At 39.3% G+C, this 22,435-nt stretch overlaps 1 protein-coding gene across 6 annotated transcripts in view; it reads right to left on the bottom strand.

Annotated features, from left to right (window-relative positions):
- Window positions 1–22,435, bottom strand: part of VPS41 (VPS41 subunit of HOPS complex) — a 172,033-nt gene that overhangs the window by 131,303 nt on the left and 18,295 nt on the right. For 3 of the 6 annotated variants that reach the window (XM_073332850.1, XM_073332851.1, XM_073332852.2), the window contains 4 exons: window positions 10,585–10,692; window positions 7,541–7,618; window positions 6,730–6,872; window positions 5,920–6,127 (listed from right to left, as the gene is read on the bottom strand). In XM_073332850.1, the coding sequence (XP_073188951.1) occupies window positions 5,920–6,127; window positions 6,730–6,872; window positions 7,541–7,618; window positions 10,585–10,692 (537 nt within the window). Of the gene's footprint in view, window positions 1–5,919; window positions 6,128–6,729; window positions 6,873–7,540; window positions 7,619–10,584; window positions 10,693–22,435 lie in introns of those variants that run through there. The other 3 variants (XM_073332853.1, XM_073332854.1, XM_073332855.1) reach the window with 2 other exon arrangements.

Below are 22,435 nucleotides of genomic sequence, written 5' to 3'. Positions count from 1 at the left end.
TTTTGCCCCCAAAAGGGTTTTTGATTTGTTACTTAACTAAATGTTTGCACAGCTGTCCTCATAGCTACAAGTCCTTAATCCACAAGATGTCAGTTGAGGCAATAATTATATTAATCAATTGTAGACAGTCTAAGACAAAAACAAAGATGTAGAGGCATTTGGAATTCACACGCTGTAAATCACTTCTGCACAATCCTTTGTCAGTGGAATTATCAGGGTTTGGGGTTTTTTTGGCCTTTTAGTCATAATTTTCAAAGTGGTTGACGCATTTCATATCACTCAATGCACTGAACCTTAATACAAAAGAACACCAGTTTGTCAAATGCATGTGATTTGAGGATGCATATCAGTTAATCGTAAGTGCTTCTCACCAACAAAAACAGCCATGTTGGTGAAAGCAAAGGCATCCTAGGTGAGGAGAAGGTGTCTGTACCAGGATATTAGCATAGCAATTATGAGATCACCAAAATGCAGGGCCTAAACCAAGAAAACACCTCTCCTTTAATCCCCCCTGGCTGAAGGCCTCCAAACCTGTTGGGGCCTACTGGATTCCCTCTACTCATTTTTCTGGGAACACAGGAATTGCAAACTTGAATAGACCACCTGTTCACCTCAAGGTATCCCATCACCAACAGTGGTTAGTACCAGATGCTTCAGGAAGGTGGTGCAGAAAACTCCAGCCCTAATCCTGCAAAGATTATTATGCACATGCTTAAAAATTACACACACTAAGTATTCCCATTGACTTCCATGGGATTACTCCCAGAGTATAAAGTACAGTACGTGTTTAAGTCTTCACAGAATCAGAGCCAACATTCATGGCTTATGGGATAACCTGCCCAGAAGGAAAGTTTCTTCCCCACTCAGCACCTTACAGAATCAAGAGCCCTAGGAGTTTAAAAAAAAAAAAAAAAAACATAAAGGAAAAATGCAAAGTGCCCAGCTACTTTCTAGAGCTGCCTGATTTTAATTTGCAAAGTATTATAGGAAGGTACCGAATTACTTCAGTTTTCAACAGAAAGCACATAATCAACATTAGTCAGTAGAGATTCTGCAAAGGTACTTTCCACATCTCGTGCCAGTTTGACAAAGCTAAACGAACAGAAAAAAACCATACTGCAAGAGTCCAGTCTTCCAAGATCAGCCTCATGTTTTGTATCAAAATAAATTTTAATCACTATGAAACAGAAAAAAGCAGAATGTAGATAATTAGGTTCCCATATGCATATATTCCTGAGGTTGGGAAGGAGAGAAAGGAAAAAAAAGGGACTGGGAAAATGGAGAGTACCAAGGGAAAACTGTGAGGAAACTTCTCATTTATTTTGCATAACAATCATATAAATTACCTGTCAGTTTTCAGAGGAATCTGAGGGTATGTCTACACTATGAAATTAGGTTGATTTTATAGAAGTCTATTTTTAGAAATTGATTTTATACTGTTGATTGCGTATGTCCACACTAAGCGCATTAAGTCGGCGGAGTGCATCCTCACTACCGTGGTTAGCATCGACTTATGAAACGGTGCACTGTTGGTAGCTATCCCACAGTTCCCGTAGTCTCCGCCACCCATTGGAAGTCTGGGTTAAGCTCCCAATGCCTGATGGGGCAAAAACATTGTCGTGGGTGGTTTTGGGTACGTCAGTAGTCGCCCCTCCCTCCATGAAAGCAACGGCAGATAATCATTTTGTGCCTTTTTTCCGTGCAAGCATGGAGCCCGCTCAGCTCAGCTCAGCGTCACCACTCCTGTTGTGTCCTGGGTGCTGCTGTCAGCAGACGGTGCAGTACAACTGCTAACCGTCATCATCCACTGCTTCCGCTGCAATTCTGCTCTCCTGATGCCATGAATCCACCTTGCAGGTCCTCTCGTCGTTCTGTATAAATATCTATTCTTGTGGCATCCGTCGTCATCCACTGCTTCCGCTGCAACTCTGCTCTCCTGCAGACGCCATACCACAGCAAGCATGGAGCCTGCTCAGCTCGCCGCTGCTGTTGCAGGAGGACTTCATGAGCTCGGAACACAAGTCATCGTGAGTGCATTTTTTTTGCCTTCTGATCTGCAATAACCTCAGGGATGGAGATGATAGGGGGAGCCTAGAAACATTTGCACCAGGGGGAAATATAAAGGGAGAGTAAAGTTTAAGATGATGCATTTCTGAGAACAAAAGGGAGACTCTTTCACAGTGAATCAAACAATTCACAGCAGTCAGCACACGTGCTTTAGGTACAGGGTCGCATTTTGCCTTTTATATTAAGCGCCTGCTGGTATGGTGACACACCACACATGGCTGGGCAACAGAATTCGGTTTCCATGCATCCATGGTAAGGCAAAGGGTACGCGGGGTTGGCTTCTTACGCATAACATGTGGGAATGGTTTCAAACTGCAGTGCCATCCTTTCCCATAGCAAGCAATGGGTTCGGTTTCACATTTAAAAGGAGGGGCTGCGGTTTTCGGGTGGATGTGCAGCACACACCTCCTCCCACCCCACCGTGTGGCTATTCTCTGTGATGATCCCTTTTAGCCAAGCACAAACAGCCCAGCATGAACGGAATCCTTTTACTGTTCCCTTACAAAAATTCCCCTATTTCAACCAGGTGACCATGAATGATATCACTCCTGAGGCTAATGCAGAAAGATATAGACCGAATGTTGCTTGAGCTCAGTGGTTTGAGCACTGGCCTGCCAAACCCAGGGTTGTGAGTTCAATTGTTGAGGGGACCACTGAGGGATCAGGGCAAAAAATGGGGATTGGTCCTGCTTTGAGCAGGGGGTTGGACTAGATGACCTCCTGAGTTCCCTTCCAACCCGGATATTCTATGATCTTGTGCACCCTGGGCATCCGCAGACTCTGTCTAAGATTTCCAAAGGGATCTGCACGTCCATTCAAATGTGACCAAAACCCAGGACCATTCGCTGCCATGCTTTGTTCTGCAATGATTCCAGAATACTTTCAGAGTACCTCTAGGAGAGCTTCATGGAGATGTCCCTGGAGGATTCCCACTCCATCCCCAGACATGTGAACAGACTTTTCCAGTAGCTGTACTGGCCGCGAATGCATCCCAATTCTTCAGGGCAAATCAAACATTAAACACTATTGCTTTTAAACCCTGTACTGTAGTTACAAATATGCACTCACCAGAGCTGCCTTCTTCAGCTTCAGGGTCGGGGATCCTGCCTTCAGAGGGTATTGGCTCCAGGGTGATGAAAAGGTCCTGGCTGCCGGGGAGAACGGATTCACCGCTTGCCTGCTGCGCATTCTCCTCCTCCTCCTCATCCACAAAATCCTCCTCGGTGTTGCGTGAGACTCCCCCCTTGCAGGAGTCCACGGACAGTGATGAGATAATGGTAGGGTCCCCTCCTAGAATGGCATTCAGCTGATCACAGAAGCGGCATGTATGGGGCTCTGACCCGGAGCGACCATTTGCCTCCTTTGTCTTTTGGTAGGCTTGTTTCAGCTCCTTAACTTTCACACAGCACTGCTGTGTGTCCCTGTTGTAGCCTCTCTCCAACATGCCCTGTAAGATTTTGGCAAATATATTTGCATTTCTTCTTTTTGATCAGAGTTCTGCCTGCACAGATGCTTCTCCCCACACAGCAATTAGATCCAGTGTCTCCCTTTCGGTCCATCCTGGAGCTCGTTTGAGATTCTGGGGGGACTGCATGGTCACCTGTGCTGCTGAGTTTGCCACACTGACCAAACAGGAAATGAAATTCAAAAGTTCCCAGGGCTTTTCCTGTGTACCTGGCTAGTGCATCGGAGTTCAAAGTGCTGTCCAGAGCGGTCACTATGGAGCACTCTGGGATAGCTCCCGGAGGCAAATACCGTCGATTTGCGTCTGCACTACCCCAAATTCGACCCAACAAGGTCGATTTTAGCACTACTCCCCTCACTGGGGAGGAGTACAGAAGTCAATTTTAAGAGCCCTTTAAGTCGACGGAATGGGGTTGGTTGTGTGGACGCATTCATTTTAAAATTGACCTAAATTCGACCTAACCCCGTAGTGTAGACCAGGCCTAAGTGGCAACACCCTCTGGACTACTTTTTCCTCTTTCAACCCAGGAATGAGTTTTCCTAATAGTGGTTAGCTTAGTTAAACTAAAGGATGGGGTTGAGTGGTTTTTGGTCCTAAAGCAATATAGTCAAGTCTGTCTGAAATATCTTTACCTACTATCATTACCGTTAAAACCTAAGATCACTATAAATGAGAGTAATGTGTTATCTCAAAATCTTGTCTCTCTCACCAACAGAAGTTGGTCCAATAAAAAAAAAAAAACAATTACTTTAATCTAGAGACACAAGGTGGGTGAGGTGGGGGTTTTTTTTTCCCCCTTCCCCCAATTTATTTTTTGCATTTGGCAATATTTTGTCTATGGTCATTTTCACGGTCTCTCCTGATAATCAGTTTTTCCTGTTTGTGTAGATCTTTCACAGTGACAGTGAAAGAGAAGAATATTTTTAAGATACAGTAAAACATTGGCTGTAAAACCACAAAAATGGCAGAGACATTTAGGGGCATGGATGGTACCTGAAATTACTTAACTCATTTCTTTTAAACAGACAGACTTTGAGTTGTTGGTGTCCTTTTAACTATACTAAAAGGAGAAATCTGAAGCTATGCTTTAAAAAAAATGAACTTTTTAAAAAGGTGTGTGAAATTTTAGTCTTGAAGTTCTTCATTTGCCAGGGCTGCAAATGATTCCAAGATTGCAACAATCTGAAGTAACATTTCTTTCATGAGAAACCTTAGCCTACTTACCTGAACAATCCTTTTCTTCAAATAATAAATTCCACCATTCATTGTAACAGGCCTTCAGCAGATTTACTCCTTGGAGACAGAACCCAGCAAGAACCAAAGTTAACTAGCTCTCCTAACTGCAGAGCATTTAAAAAAAATCTTAGGCTTTTGAAGGGTATGATTGGGGGATACTGTGTGACTCTCTCCTTCCTGAGAAGATTTTTTTTCTCTTCACAACCCTGTGCAGGACAAAATGGTAGACAAAGGGAAAAAGAAAGGGGAAGGAAGGCTGTCATGCTCCTTCCCCATCTGATGGTTGCGTCTCTCTGTTCTGTAATCTAGTGACTTCAGACACAGTTTAGGCTGGATGGCAGTGATTTTGGCATGGAAAGAGGCACATCAATGAGGACAAACTGCCTCAGTAGTTGCCGTTCTCCATCTTGGGAAACGGCATTCAAGGGATTGTACAGTAAGCTTGGGAAGGGTACTTCAGAACTGCGACAGTTCACACACATGCAGCCCTCTTTGCTTTAGAATGCCAGGTGATTAATAAAATGCATTATATTACACTACAATTTAGAACCCTCATCACTCTGTCATATCAAGAACAATTTTAATCAGAATCTTAAAAGACCCCTCTTCTTCCTAAACCTTACTTAACTTCAGCTTTCTATTCTAAACTGGTTTCAGAGGAACAGCCGTGTTAGTCTGTATTCGCAAAAAGAAAAGGAGTACTTGTGGCACCTTAGAGACTAACCAATTTATTTGAGCATGAGCTTTCGTGAGCTACAGCTCACTTCATCAGATGTTTACCGTGGAAACTGCAGCAGACTTTATATACACACAGAAATCATGAAACAATAAACTGCTGATGCATTACAGCTGCTGAAAAAAAAGTTGAAAAAAATTAAAGATAGTAAAACTGAACAGGCACAGTTTATTTTCCCCCCACACACATATACTGTGCTCGACCCCAAGAGCAACAGAACCAATCATCCTTACAAATAAACAAGACCTGGAAAACTTCAACCTGGAATAGTAAAATTTTAGGAGAATTATAAGCAAGTTGAAAAAGGGATTTTAGAATAGAAATGCTTAAGTAACCTACCTTAACTTTACTATAACAAACATAAAACAGTAGCTGTGGCTAGCATTGTATGTTATAAAGCAAACAACATACATACACATTGAGGGACTGGGGTTTTTTTGCCTCTGTTTCCTGGTAGGGCATCCATCTTATTCTTAGGTTCTGACTCTGCCTGGGATCTGTGCAGATGAGCCCTTATGCCCATGCAGTGCGCCCTACTGAAATCAACGGGGCTTTGTGGATCACCTTGTAGGATTGGGGCATTAGTGACCACTAGTTGTAGGACTGGGGGGGGAAGAGGAGACCTGCAACAAGAGGAAGTGTTTCAGGCATGTAACACACAGAGTCTATCTGTGGGGTAAATATAACTATCAGGCAGATGCATTTCAGGCCTGAATCTAGGGGAAAGACACTAACCGATTTTAATAGATTTTGGATCGGTCCCTTAATGCATACCTTGGAAATGAAGAAATTGGGTTTTAGATAAAATTCTGATCTGCCTCAAATAAATCAGATTGGAGTAAAATTACAAGTGTGTGTCTTTGGCAAATAGCACCTGTGTAAAGTAATCAGAACATGGAAGGAAGCCAGGCAAAGCCCCTCTTCCCATGAAAGTATTTTGGGGAAGTTCTATGGCTTGTGTTACACAGAAGGTCAGATTAGATGATCACAATGGTCCCTTCTGGCCTTGGAATCTATGAATCTATTAAATGCTGTCGAGCTGACGGAGCACAAAAAGTTAACTTGACTTTCACGAATCTCAAGTAAGGTCACTGTCAATCTGACCACGATAATATAAAAATTTCCTTCAAAGGCTGTTCCTAGGAGATTTTTTTTTGGTGGTTTTTATTTTTTTGGAAACAATTGTGTAATTAGATTTTTCAAATATAAAAATATAACCTTTCACCTTTCATGTGCAGCTAGCTGTGTCAGCTTCAGAACATGTGTTCTATTTTGCAAACATGTCGCCATCTTGTGATACATACTCTGACAAGAGCTGACGCTTGCTTTTGAAAAAGGGAGGTCTGCCCACTGGAATTTGTGACAATGCTAGAAACAAAAAATTTACTAAAATAAAACAAAGCAAAAAGAAAGTAACGCACACACTCAAACCCTCCATACTTTAAAAATGTGCATTTAATACCTTAGAACACAGCTTTAAATTCAACATTTCATTCATCCTCAATGATTCCAGAAACAATAAAAAAAAATTAAAAAAGGTAGTCTGCCTCTTTTCCTTCAATCAATACAATCCCTTAAGAGCCTAAGCTTCAAAACATTCACATAAAATATTAGCTTTATATATTTGCAGTAGATAAACTGAACTAGCAAGGCAATCAATCAATTTTCAATTACTTTTGGCATCTTGATAAGATGATAGCACACATACTAACAATCAACAATAGTCGGCTAATACCTTAAGGAAGTCAAGAGCCTCTAGAGGAGGTAGATGATTATTGTTAATTACAATCACAAATATGTATTTCCTTGTCTGTAGTAATGATGAACACATCCTACAATCTTAGATGTGTTCATATGAGACTATGTGTTATACTGTCTTTTTTCCATGTTTTGTATTCATCCTCTCATATCAGTAGGAGTTTTTTAAATGTATTTTTAAAATTTCAGGTGTATTGAGAGCAATAACCTTATTTACTATTTGGTACATCACAATATTTTGCATCACAATAAAATTTTCTAAATTATGTTTCACTTACAATGTCAACCTTTTGGGTGATGTTTCCCTGGACATCAAGTAAATAAACCTTGCCATAATGTGTGCCCAGTGCCAAAAACTGTGATAAGAAAAAGAGAAAAAGAGACTGATTAAATAAATACATTGCAACTTTAAAAAAAAAAATCCCACCAGGTAAAGAACTCCAGGATATTCAGCAGATTAATTTTTAACAGCACCCTAAAAGAAATTATTCTATGGACGAAGCTTATTTTGGATGCACCTAAAGAATAAAACAGGGCTTGAAGCCCATATTATTGTGATCGTGCAAGTTAGCTGTCAGAATGAGTCATGGGAACCCTCATCTACTGACAACGAATGGTATGTCTGCACTCTGTACGTATTGCCTGATGGACTGTGGCAGCAAATTAAAAATGTAGTGTGAAAGCAAGGGTAACATACACTTGAAAATAAAGCTATGGAAATTATTAAGAAGCTGTTTACTTTTAATTCTTCTTTGCCAATACAATAAATATTCAAAAACAAAGCTACCAATTATTAGGCCCTTATTACACAGAATACCATAACATGGAAAGCTATTTAAAGATCTAATGCACTTAATATTATCCTGATTCTTTATTTTCTTTGACACTGTGATATTCTGACATTTAATGATGCATGCATTCACCAGCCATTTTATACTATGACAGTCTTATTATGACAAATTATTTCTCAACAAATACACATAACAGCACTACACATTTATTTGATAGATGTAAAAAGGGCAAATGATTCCAGGAGAGCCACTGTTAGTTGAACTGTGTGAACCAATCCTAAACAAACCAGCAGAAACTTCAGTACTACTTGATATATGACAGACGGGTTTTTCTTTTCTTTCTTTTTTTTTTTCTATTTAACATTACTCAAATGGCCTAGGCTCCTAAATTCTCTGTATTTCACTGCATGTGAGCATGCTTCATTGCAACCAATAATGAAATGCTCAAATTTACAAGCACTACTAAGCGTGTCAGTCAAGCAGCACAATCTTTAAAAAATAACCTTACAGAAAGTCAAGGCTTAAAAGGATTTATCAAAATGGAATTGCTTAAAATAAAATTTCAGTTCAGGCACTTAAAATATGAAGCTACATTAAAGAGGAGTCAAAAAAAAGGGAAAGAAGGGTTTCATTAGAAATTCATCCCCTGCAATGCCTTTCACTCCTGCAAGGTTGCCTTTTTTCAGGAAGAAAAAAGTCCTCCGGGTAAAAAAATCAATACTGGTTAATAAAACATCAGGTGTGCAGACATAACTAGGTATGACTATTCCACTGCACAGGCCTGCTTGAATGCACCAGGTGCCAGGACGATTAGTCATCCAGTGCAGACAGCAAGCCTGGTGAAAATATGATGCTATAGCATTGAAAGAAAAAATAATTCCGGGGAGAAATTAGTCTGACTATATAAGCCAGAATTTGGGACTCCCAACAAAGTCAAATTGTTCTAATCAGAAGTATGTGTATAATACGACTATAATTTCATTTGTGCCAACCCTTTTGTATGGTTTTCCTTAACCTTCCCCCACCCACGGAAGAAAAAAAAAAGGAGCTTACGCTGTACCTTTGCTTTTAGGCTCTCTGTTGTAACAGACCAATTCCCAAAAGACCAATCCCCTAGCTTCTAATAATATTGATCCTCCTCATAAATAGTGTATCTAGTTTGCTAGAAATCTAAGAACGTTTGGATACTTAAAACAGCCTTACTGTAGAGTCACGCTTTGTGACCCTATAGTTAAGGTTGGTATTCTGGAAATTTCCATACATAAAATTCTATTTAATCAGTTGGGTTTAAAAATTCACTTAAGACTGAAAAATGATCCCAGACTAGGAGGAATTTCTTTCCAATTTTCAAAATATCTGTTTGATTTTAAGTCTTTAATGTTTAAAAGAGAGACTCACTGTTTTTCATTCATACAGTTAAATTTAACTTAAATTTAAAACATGAACTTTAACTACCCTAAAATGGGCCTCTTGAGCAGCTGCACCAGTATTCTGAAGAAAAAATACACTCTGCACAAGTCTTAATCTTGAATGTATAACAAAACAACATATCACAGACACCCCAATGGTAGCTGGTAAGCAGCCATTATGCAGCCATTAAGCAGCCATTATGCATTAAGCAGCCAGAAAATTATAAATTAAAAAAATACAACTGTATATATTACATTTTGTAATATATTACAACACCTTTTTGATAGGAGTCATTAAAGTCATATACTTTCAAATGTACAGCACCTGGTCTTTAATATTTTAATATTAAAAACAAGTAAATTCAGAAAAAGAAAAAAACTGTTTAGTTGATGAACAGACACATAGTTACAAAAATCATAGCTGAAGTTGCCACTCCATCTTCATCTCACAAACCTGTACTTTTATTCCCATCAGTGCAAGCCCCTCTACCTTCAGTGTTCTTTTGCTCCTGCGTCTTTTAGACTAATGTTATTAGTACAGGTTTTGAGTCCCACCCCCTGGTCTGAGTTTACTGAGCCTAGGCTACTTGTAAAGGATCAGGAATAAATGTATTTTAATTACTTTCCTGTTTTATTAATAAAACCTCAGTTGTCTTCCACAGATGAATACCCTCTCCAACTAAATCAGCCCCTGGCAGGATTGAGTTTGTTTGGAATGATTCAAAAGGTGCTGAGTTCTTTACTTGATAAAGTATGTTTGGGACTGCATCTTGATCTTGACTGCATCTTGATAGGCTTGATACCTTGAGCCTATGATACAGTTTTTAATTAGAACTAAATCTCACAGTAACTCATATAAACATTCCACCTTACAAAATACGGAATTCTTACCTCTTACCACCTGAGAGAGAGAGAAACACTGTCCGACAAGAGGTTACTCTATTAAGTCAACTCATATTACAGTTGCTTGCACTGTACTTAGCTGAGACGATCTTCAGATTTGTCAGTTCCTTAACATAAATCTCTAACTTTTTTGAGAGAGATAACATATAAACAGACAGATATTTTAAAAACAAGCAAACAGTTACTTCATATCCCTACCCAGAAAAAAGAAAAAAGTACCTTTTCATGCACGGTCATGCAACTGGCTGCATCCTTTTGGAGAATTTCAGTCACTCCATTAGAAAGCCTTTCATACTTCAGCTTGGGTTCTTCTTCACTCTCATCTTCCTATGTTATTACGAGTTTGGGGAAGAGGGAGGGAAAAGAAAGAGGTTTTTTTAAGTTTAATTTAAAATACCAAATACTTAGAGATCTCCAAATACTATCACACAGCAACAGCCATAGATGGTTCTCTATGATCTCTCAACAACAGCCACTATACGTAACATTCCAATTATTGGTACCAGAGTTCTGGGTGCAGCTAAATACAGTAATGTAAATAAATAAATTGATACAGTTTAACTGTAAGAGGCACTTAGTTGATTTATAACAAGCAGGGAAAATGTACATGGGTACTTTGTTAAATAAAGTTACTCATTCCCAATTAAGAAAAAAAAAGTATGGATATGGCAAAGTTGATAAAAATAAAATATGCAGCTGTAGCCACTTTTAGCTCCGAGTTGAAGCATGCACATTACAAGAAACTTGAAGACCTTTACAAGATGCTGCACCTCAGTAGGAAGGACAGACACAAAACGCTGTAAATAAAAATAAAAATATCTACTAGGAATGTGTTACCTGTATAAGACATGTCAATGGGGTTTATGTTCAAACAAACAAAAAGTAGAAATGTTGCTGCAAAACTGTTTGAGAAACAGACCTGGACATAGTAACTTTCACATTGGTAAACTGTGATCTAGCACGTTTCTAGGACCTCAAACCTACCCTGTTGTTACCCTTTAAACAAACTATGTCGTCATCCAATCACCATTCAGGACAGAGGAAAGGCACATAAAACTGACACAAAGAGAATGGTTAGATGAGAGAGAGAGAGAGAGAGAGAGAGAGAGAGAGAGAGAGAGAGAGAGAGAAAGCTAGCTGATCAAAACAAACAGTCAATCTATTTGTCTTCCTGCTATAAATGAATGCTCAAGGTGCAATACAGTATTAGGGTGTTTATTTATACCAAAATGCTACACTGCAGTTTTATATATATTTCAGATGGATACATTTTATATTTAATAGTTTCATTTGATACTATATGTTCCAAAGCATCCTCGTTATGAAGTAATATATCTACGACACCCCCCATTCTCAATTAGAATGAGAACACCACTATCAAAAGTAAGTATTTAGCGTATACATATTGGATATAGTATTCTTTTTCACTTTCTGTCCTAAAATTGATGTGTATCATTGCTGTGCACTGTTAAAACAGCTCCGGTGTTCCACCCCACTGATGGATTAAATGATTCTAATATTGACTTCAAAAAGGGGTGTAGGAGGTTCAATTAATATTCACAAAGCATAATGAGAGCCTGAGACAAAAGGCGCTATAGATGTGCTCCTTTTTCCTGTCTAATGAGTATAAAGGCTAACTCCCAGTGGAGAAACAACAATTTTATTTAAGCCTTTCTTCAAGTAAAAACAAACTAGTCTTTTGCTATATTAAAAGCCAATATGATTACTTAATATACTAAACTACTGAGACTGTTTAAACTATTATCTCACATGTTATCATGATATATGTTCTCTTCCAGAAAACACAATAAAAATATGAAACTCTGGTAGAAATTCAATATTTCATACCACCAACTTACTGTATACATGCTAGAATAAAAGGTTCTTTTAAAATTTGTTAGAGAGTTTTATGGCTGAATACAAAAGGAATTAATATAGGGATGTCAACAGCCATAACATAATTGTCTGAAGTGAAATGTCAAAATGTCCAGCAAGAAAATTTTATTCAGTAAATCCAACACTGAACAAAGTTGTTACCAGTCAGAATGACAATGTCAAATTAGAGAGCTTTATATAAGAGTCAGCTAAGTTACCTGTGCTTCCAAATCCTTAACAGATGAAAATTGTAAAAAGCAAGAAAAAAAGTAGTGCTTTTTATTTATATATTTTACAACAATACATACATTACTGTATTTCTTACATCATTACAAAGACTACACTTGAAATGCATCAGTGATCTGTGCATCCTGACATAAATATGTGAAGTAAAAATTCAGTTCTAGGCAAATAGCTTTTGTAATAAGATTCCACATGTTGCTGAAGTCTGGACACCAATGTGAAAAGTTAATTCCAGTCTCTCAAGTATTTTGCATAAAAGCATTCATCCACGGGCCATTAGAGAGTGTTATTGTAAATAAGTTTTGCCTGTCTTATTTAGGAGTGAAAACTAAATAATTTCTCCCACACATGCATAATAAAAATATATATTCTTTCAAAACTCAGTGCACTGAAGCATTCTGCCAGGCTTCACGAAAATGTATATAAAATGAAAACTTCAAATATTAGCCACAATGATGTGCCCACTTCATGCTTTCCTGACAGGTATCTTTTATGTAAAGTAAAAGTCAGGGGAAAGGTGAATTTGAAAAATTTCTGCCTCACTGTAAAAAAGGAAATGAAAAATGATTTGTAAAAAAAAAATACAAGTTTACTCTATTGCCACAGACTATCGCGTTCTAAATGAGAGAGAAAATGTCAAACACATTTAATGTACTTGAGCTTAACATCTTACAAATATTTTCTTATCAGGAAAAGCTTTTATGCAGCCTGAACTTCTAAGGTAAACACAAGCCAGCATTAATAAAAAGCAAATCAATATTTTTTGTTAAATTTTAATAATCCTGCAAACCTACAAATAAAACCATCAGCAGCCTGAGTTGAGATGACAGTTAGCTGCGTTTCTATGACAACCTGGTGGAATAGTACAAGTCCTGACTTGCAGCAAAGCTAAGATATGAACAGAGTGACATTTACCCCATACAAGAAAACTTAGCTTTCCAAAAAAAAAAAAAAATCAATTTCTCAACTAACATGGATTTTTACTAAGTGTATGGCACTTTTAATTAGACGACCAGTCCTTTAAACCATCCTAGGACTCTCAAACATTTGCAAATAAATTTTATATCATGGTTACTTGTACTGTAGCTTAACATGTTTTTCACATTTTTGTTACCCAGAGAACTAATACTTCGTAACACTTACGTCAGAGTTTTGAAATTTTTGTCAAATACATTTGTTTAGTATTATTCAAACAGCACTTGAAAATACCCAAAGTTAGAAGGTAAAAAAAAAAAAAAATGTACTGGTAGAAGAAAAATGTTGAAGCGCTCTGCAAATGAGATATTGAAATCTTGGTTAAGTAAAACAAAAAAAGCTGGAACAGCCATGCTACAGCTTAACTAATTACCAATTTGTAAACCACAGGGAACACCATTTAAAAAATTATTTTCCATTGGTTTTTTTGCTGTTCCATTTCCCTTAGATTTTCTAATTCTGAGAATGAAAACACCCAGTATATGCTATAAAGATCTTTTCCAGTTATCTTTGAATATTTCCTCCTGAAAGCCATACACGAAAAAAACACAATTAACTAATAAGACCAAAAGAGAACTTCTCTTTAGAGCTGTATCCTTTGTTAATATGGAGCTCCTTAAGTGAAATGGGAAGATGCCCCTCTTTCCATTCTTCAAATCTGTCTGTATATAGTGGACGACCAACTCTTCATGAGCCAAACTATATCAAACTACAGCAAGCTAAAAAGGTGTCAGTAAGTCTTTAAAAGGCCAGTTTAGTTAAAGGAAGACATCACTCAGATTTCTCAATACTAGATTCATTACCTAACTCTCTTGAGATACTCTGAATCAGTCTTTCCCAGCTTTGCCTACAAGAAGGACTGCAATAGAACCCAATATTCAGTGAAAACTGACATAAGGTCCTTACAAAGATGATCTCAAGAGAGAATCTGTGGGCAGTTTGTTGAGTTACTACATTAGTGAATATTCATTCCTGCAGCATAGGGTTTGCCCACAGGATAGTGTGTCACATGGACTATATGCTCTACTGGTTATGGATACCCTAATTGTGTATTGGACATTGACAATGAAGTTCCCATCCTTCCTGCATGATTTGTCATTATGAGTTTCAAAGCCTACCTACATGTTGCAAATAAAGCCTTTCATGGAAATAAACTTAATCAACACCCTTCTCTTTGTTGCATAGCGCCTAATGGATCCCAACTAATACAGTGGCCCCTACAGTTCTAGGCCTTGATCCGAATGGATTTAAACACATGCATAACTAAGCACACAACTCATCTCACTGAAGTGACTATAATGTGACAAGAAAAGGAGTACTTGTGGCACCTTAGAGACTAACCAATTTATTTGAGCATAAGCTTTCATCAGCTACAGCTCACTTCATCGGATGCATACTGTGGAAAGTGTAGAAGATCTTTTTATATACACACAAAGCATGAAAAAATACCTCCTCCCACCCCACTCTCCTGCTGGTAATAGCTTATCTAAAGTGATGACTCTCCTTACAATGTGTATGATAATCAAGGTGGGGCATTTCCAGCACAAATCCAGGGTTTAAACAAGAACGTCTGGGGGCGGGGGAGAAAGGGTTGGAAAAAACAAGGGGAAATAGGTTACCTTGCATAATGACTTAGCCACTCCCAGTCTCTATTCAAGCCTAAGTTAATTGTATCCAATTTGCAAATGAATTCCAATTCAACAGTTTCTCGCTGGAGTCTGGATTTGAAGTTTTTTTGTTATAATATCACAACTTTCATGTCTGTAATCGCGTGACCAGAGAGATTGAAGTGTTCTCCGACTGGTTTATGAATGTTATAATTCTTGACATCTGATTTGTGTCCATTTATTCTTTTACGTAGAGACTGTCCAGTTTGACCAATGTACATGGCAGAAGGGCATTGCTGGCACATGATGGCATAGATCACATTGGTGGATGTGCAGGTGAACGAGCCTCTGATAGTGTGGCTGATGTTATTAGGCCCTGTTATGGTGTCCCCTGAATAGATATGTGGGCACACTTGGCAACGGGCTTTGTTGCAAGGATAGGTTCCTGGGTTAGTGGTTCTGTTGTGTGGTATGTGGTTGCTGGTGAGTATTTGCTTCAGGTTGGGGGGCTGTCTGTAGGCAAGGACTGGCCTGTCTCCCAAGATTTGAGAGAGTGTTGGGTCATCCTTCAGGATAGGTTGTAGATCCTTAATAATGCGTTGGAGGGGTTTTAGTTGGGGGCTGAAGGTGATGGCTAGTGGCGTTCTGTTATTTTCTTTGTTAGGCCTGTCCTGTAGTAGGAGACTTCTGGGAACTCTTCTGGCTCTATCAATCTGTTTCTTCACTTCCGCAGGTGGATAGTGTAGTTGTAAGAATGCTTGATGGAGATCTTGTAGGTGTTTGTCTCTGTCTGAGGGGTTGGAGCAAATGCGGTTGTATCACAGAGCTTGGCTGTAGACGATGGATCGTGTGGTGTGGTCTGGATGAAAGCTGTAGGCATGTAGGTAGGAATAGCGGTCAGTAGGTTTCTGGTATAGGGTTGTGTTTATGTAACCATCGTTTATTAGCACTGTAGTGTCCAGGAAGCGGATACAACCGCATTTGCTCCAACCCCTCAGACAGAGGCAAACACCTATAAGATCTCTATCAAGCATTCTTACAACTACAATACCCACCTGCGGAAGTGAAGAAACAGACATGAAAGTTGTGATATTACAACAAAAAAACTTCAAATCCAGACTCCAGCGAGAAACTGTTGAACTGGAATTCATTTGCAAATTTGATACAATTAACTTAGGCTTGAATAGAGACTGGGAGTGGCTAAGTCATTATGCAAGGTAACCCATTTCCCCTTGTTTTTTCCTACCCCCCCCCTCCTCAGACGTTCTTGTTAAACCCTGGATTTGTGCTGGAAATGCCCCACCTTGATTATCATACACATTGTAAGGAGAGTCATCACTTTAGATAAGCTATTACCAGCAGGAGAGTGGGGTGGGAAGAGGTATTTTTTCATGCTTTGTGTGTATATAAAGAGATCTTCTACACTTTCCACAGTATGCATCCGATGAAGGGAGCTGTAGCTCACGAAAGCTTATGCTCAAATAAATTTCTTAGTCTCTAAGGTGCCACAAGTACTCCTTTTCTTTTTGCGAATACAGACTAACACGGCTGTTACTCTGAAACCTGTCATTATAATGTGACAATGCACATGCTTAAAATTACTTGCTAAAAGGCTTTGCTGTGACACACACTTTTTAGCAGGGCATCCCCGACAAGGAAAAAGTAATTTCTCACCGCCAACTCTCACCAGACTATCTTTCAGATAACTTCCGATTTCACAACATCGGAATGAGAAACTTCAGTAAAATGCCACGTTGCAAGCTAAATAGGAGTCAACCAAAAGATGATTTCATACAGAACATTTGATTAATTAATGCTTAAAGAATATGAAGGAAGAGTTAGGCACTGCAATCCTACTAAAACCAAAAAGAGGACAATATCGAGGAATAAAGACATCCGTAGACAAGTTTTGGACTTAAATAGTGATCACTGTACCACAGAGAAAAGAAATTTGAGCTAGCTGGATGTTTTATTGACAGGATTTGTGCTACACTTCTGGCAATACTAGTTTCGGCACTGCACAAAGATTCTAAGTGAAGTCAACGGAGAATTACCACCTCCAATTATTCTCCCCACTTCTTCTCAGTCTAGAACAAAGGTTCAGAGAGCTTCTTATGGTTATGCAGAGTGCATAAAACATACCCTTTGTGAGCTGGCTCACAGGAGCTTTATTTGTCACAAGAATTCTTTAACAGATTACAAAAGATTACAAGACTTCTGTACTTTTACACAGTATCCAGGGAGAATTACTTGCCTTCCTCTCTATATGGAAATACAATGTTCAGCTAAACGTATCTAGCAGAATTCAGTTATCTAGGCAATACCTTACTTTTTGGTCAGCTCAAGGTCCCATATCAGGCATATTAATTTGAGTAGTCACAAATGTATAAATAATTTCTGTATGCTTGCTTCTAGGGAAAGCATTGAGTAGGTTTGTGTGGGTCTTTGAAAAAATTCCCACAGCTGATTTGGAAGGAGTAGGGTCTTATAATCACATGTACCACTTCTAAGAGCAACATTCATAGGAATTCAGATACCAGCTCTGCCAACAGTATTAATGGCACAGCATTAGCCTAGGCGGGATAGGCCTGCAAAACAGTTTTTTACCGTGAAAACTGAAAGGACTCCAGGCCACCACAAAATGTGGCAGCAAACTCAGAGCTGGACAAAGGATTGTGCACGTCACCACTACATATGGGTATCTATCGGGTGTGCTGTAGACCACCAGGATCTAATTTGGATATGGATAGAGCCCTCTTTAATGTTTTTAATGAAGTAAATACGAATGGAAACTGCGTGATCATGGGAGACTTTAACTTCCCAAATATAGCCTGGAGGACAAGTGCGAGTAATAATAATAGGGCTCAGATTTTCCTAGATGCAATAGCTGATGGATTCCTTCATCAAGTAGTTGCTGAACCAACAAGAGGGGATGCCATTTTAGATTTGGTTTTGATGAGTAGTGAGGACCTCATAGAAGAAATGGTTGTAGGGGACAACCTTGGTTCAAGTGATCATGAGCTAATTCAATTCAAACTGAATGGAAGGATAAACAAAAATAAATCTGCGACTAGGGTTTTTGATTTCAAAAGGGCTGACTTTCAAAAATTAAGGAAATTAGTTAGGGAAGTGTATTGGACTGAAGAATTTATGGATCTAAAGGCAGAGGAGGCCTGGGATTACTTCAAGTCAAAGCTGCAGAAGCTATCGGAGGCCTGCATCCCAAAAAAGGGGAAAAAATTCATAGGCAGGAGTTGTAGACGACGCTGGATGAGCAAGCATCTCAGAGAGCTGATTAAGAAAAAGCAGAAAGCATACAGGGAGTGGAAGAAGGGAGGGATCAGCAAGGAAAGCTACCTTACTGAGCTCAGAACATGTAGGGACAAAGTGAGAAAAGCTAAAAGTCAAGTAGAGTTGGACCTTGCAAAGGGAATTAAAACCAATAGTAAAAGGTTCTATAGCCATATAAGTAAGAAGAAAATAAAGAAAGAAGAAGCGGGACTGCTAAACACTGAGGATGGAGTGGAGGTTAAGGATAACCTAGGCATGGCCCCCTAACTAAACAAATACTTTGCCTCAGTCTTTAATGAGGTTCTTAGGAATAACGGTAGCATGACAAATGGGAATGAGGATATGGAGGTAGATATTACCATAACTGAGGTAGAAGCAAAATTCGAACAGCTTAATGAGACTAAATCGGGGGGCCCAGGTAATCTTCATCCAAGAATATTAAAGCAATTGGCACATGAAATTGCAAGCCCATTAGCAAGAATTTTTAATGAATCTGTCAACTCAGGGGTTGTACCGTATGACTGGAGAATTGCTAACATAGTTCCTATTTTTAAGGAAAGAAAAAAAAGTGATCCGGGTAACTACAGGCCTGTTATTTTGACATCCGTAGTAAGCAAGGTCTTGGAAAAAATTTTGAAGGAGAAAGTAGCTAAAGACATTGAGGTCAATGGTAAATGGGACAAAATACAACATGGTTTTACAAAAGGTAGATTGTGCCAAACCAACCTGATCTCCTTCTTTGAGGAAGTAACAGATTTTTTAGACAAAGGAAACGCAGTAGACCTAATTTACCTAGATTTCAGTAAGGCATTTGATACGGGGGAATTATTAAACTGCCACATGGGGAATTATTAAACTGGAAAAGATGGGGATCAATATGAAAATTGAAAGGTGGATAAGGAATTGGTTAAAGGGGAAACTACAATTGGTCATACTGAAAGGTGAACTGTCAGGCTGGAGAGAGGTTACCAGTGGAGTTCCTCAGGGATCAGTTTTGGGACCAATCTTTTTATTACTGACCTCGGCACAAAAAGTGGGAGTGTGCTAATAAAGTTTGCGGATGATACAAAACTGGGAGGTATTGCCAATTTTGAAAAGGACCAGGATATCATACAGGAGGACCTGAATGACCTTGTAAACTGGAGTAATAGTAATAGGATGAAATTTAATAGTGAGAAGTGTATGGTCATGCATTTAGGGATTAATAACAAGAATTTTAGTTATAAGCTGGGGACGCATCAATTAGAAGTAACGGAGGAGGAGAAGGACCTTGGAGTATTGGTTGACCACAGGACAACTATGAGCCGCCAACGTGATATGGCTCTGAAAAAAGCTAATGCGGTCTTGGGATGCATCAGGTGAGGTATTTCCAGTAGAGATAAGGAGGTGTTAGTACCGTTATACAAGGCACTGGTGAGACCTCACCTGGAATACTGTGTGCAGTTCTGGTCTCCCATGTTTAAGAAGGATGAATTCAAACTGGAACAGGTATAGAGAAGGGCTACTAGGATGATCCGAGAAATGGAAAACCTATCTTTATGAAAGGAGACTCAAAGAGCTTGGCTTGTTTAGCCTAACCAAAAGAAGGCTGAGGGGAGATATGATTGCTCTCGATAAATATATCAGAGGGATAAATACCAGGGAGGGAGAGGAATTATTTAAGCTCGGTACCAATGTGGACACAAGAACAAATGGATATAAACTGGTCATTGGGAAGTTTAGACTTGAAATTAGATGAAGGTTTCTAACCATCAGAGGAGTGAAGTTCTGGAACAGCCTTCCAAGGGAAGTAGTGGGGACAAAAGACCTATCTGGCTTCAAGATTAAACTCGGTAAGTTTATGGGATGTTAGATGGGGTGGGATCTGAGTTACTACATAGAATTCTTTCCTGGGTATCCAGCTGGTGAATCTTGCCCACATGCTCAGGGTTCAGCTGATCGCCATATTTGGGGTCGGGAAGGAATTTTCTTCCAGGGGAGATTGGAAGAGGCCCTGGGGGTTTTTCGCCTTCCTCTGCAGCATGGGGCACAGGTCACTTGCTGGAGGATTCGCTGCACCTTGAAGTCTTTAAACCATGATTTGAGGACTTCAATAGCTCAGATATAGGTGAGAGGTTTATTTCAGGAGTAGGTGGGTAAGATTCTGTGGCCTGCATTGTGCAGGAGGTCAGACTAGATGATCATAATGGTCCCTTCTGACCTCTACAGTTTTATGGTGAAAATACACTGCTTTTCTGAGTAAGGAAATGAAGTGAATCACCTCCTGTGCAACCCCAGTATGGTTCTTCATAAGCCAAATCCTGGGGTGCGTATGGGCCGGTACCGCACTTTCACCCCTGGTATTTCTTCACACAACTCACACAGTCAACCTGTGGAATTCTTTGCCAGAGGATATTGTGAAGGCCAAGACTATAATAGGGTTCAAAAAAGAACTAGATAAGTTCATGGAGGGTAAGTTCATGGCTATTAGCCAGGATGAGCAGAGATGGTGTCCCTAGCCTCTGTTTGCCAAAAGCTGGGAATGAGAGACAGGGAATAGATCACTTGATTACCTGTTCATTGCCTCTGGGGCACCTAGCATTAGGCACTGTCGGAAAACAGGATACCGGGCTAGATGAACCTTTGGCCTTACCCAGTATGGCCGTTCTTATGTTCTTACGATAGCATTTTTACTCCTCTAGGTAAGGAATCAGATGATGTGGGTGAGGGTATTGCACCTGTTCCCCTATAATAATTGACAGTTTGGCTACTGAATTCAAAAATTGAACAAAACTGACCAGAGGTGAGGATGCCACACACAGTTATATAGTGATGTGGCATCAATATGCAAAGATTAGTGTTTGTAAAGGGATCTGGAAATTAATTGCTAGGTATAAAGCATTTTGTTGCACTAACATGCTGCAATGATAAGTGATCGCCTCAAAAACATTACTAGGATGTGCAACATGGTTTTGAGGTTCTTTGCAACTCAGGGTACATGGCCACTTCATGCTGGAGTATGATTTCCAGCTTCTCAAGATGTATGCTTGCTAGCTAAATCACTACGTATCACCCTTTTAATCACCTGTACTGTGTTAGGATAAAGCTTCTAGACTTTTTGTTCCTGTCCAAAAGACCAAGGGGCTTTCTCTGCTTATGAAGGGTGAAGCTGTGTTGTCAGGATTAGGATAATGATTTGTCAATTTTTCTCAATTCAGTCAGAGAAATATTGCTATGATGTACATAAATAAAAGAATTTTAGACAGGAAAAATAGACATTTGGTGGCCTTTCATGTTCAGAACCCTAATTTGCTGGACAGCCAAGCAACAAACTGGAATAAGCTCTAAAGTAAGCTATTCTATTGCTCATCAAGTTGAAGGTAAAATGTTGAGAGGTAGTGGGGGACCAGCCTGCAGATATACTGGGGAGTAACACTGATATAAGACTATGCAAAACCCATTCACACTGGTAAACCTATTTCAAAGAAAGAAATAATTGCTTTTGGTCAGACGTGGGGGAGGAGAGACGAAAAATCAAACTGTCATGATTAGAAAATTTTAAAAAAGCAGGGAAGGAATGACTGGGAGAGTTAAGGGATTAGCAATAGCATACAGAGACTTTCATCTGAATCGTCAGTTCAAATTCAGATCAGGCTGATACTGGCAAAAAGTTATTACCATCTGATGGCTTTTGGTTTACCAAAATGAATTTGTGGTATCAAGCCAGTTCCCAGCTGACAGATGGCCACATCACAGAAGAACTCCACCGCAACTAACAACCTCGATGGCAGCTTCAGCAAAGATACAAAGGAATGAGTGCCCCTGAAGATTAAGCCTCCTCTTAACAGCAGAAGGGATTCTTTAGGCAAGTGTTGAGAACCACTGGCAAGACAGTGTGAAGAAATGTATGCTACTGCCCCAGTTATACCTACTCCACAGGCAAAGAAAGGACAACTTTCTCTCCCTCTCTCCAGGGCTGACAACATAGCACCTTTTTTCCCCATGTGGACTAAGCTGGTTAAAAATGGATTTGAAATAAATATTAAAAACCCTTGCAAGCTTCTAACCTGTAGAAGAATAATTTTGTATTAATATGGCTA

The sequence above is a fragment of the Lepidochelys kempii genome, chromosome 2, assembly GCF_965140285.1.
Source record: "Lepidochelys kempii isolate rLepKem1 chromosome 2, rLepKem1.hap1, whole genome shotgun sequence".
NCBI lineage: Eukaryota > Metazoa > Chordata > Testudines > Cheloniidae > Lepidochelys > Lepidochelys kempii.
The sequence above is the reverse complement of the archived record's forward strand: the minus strand, read 5'-3'. Positions and strand labels throughout refer to the sequence as shown.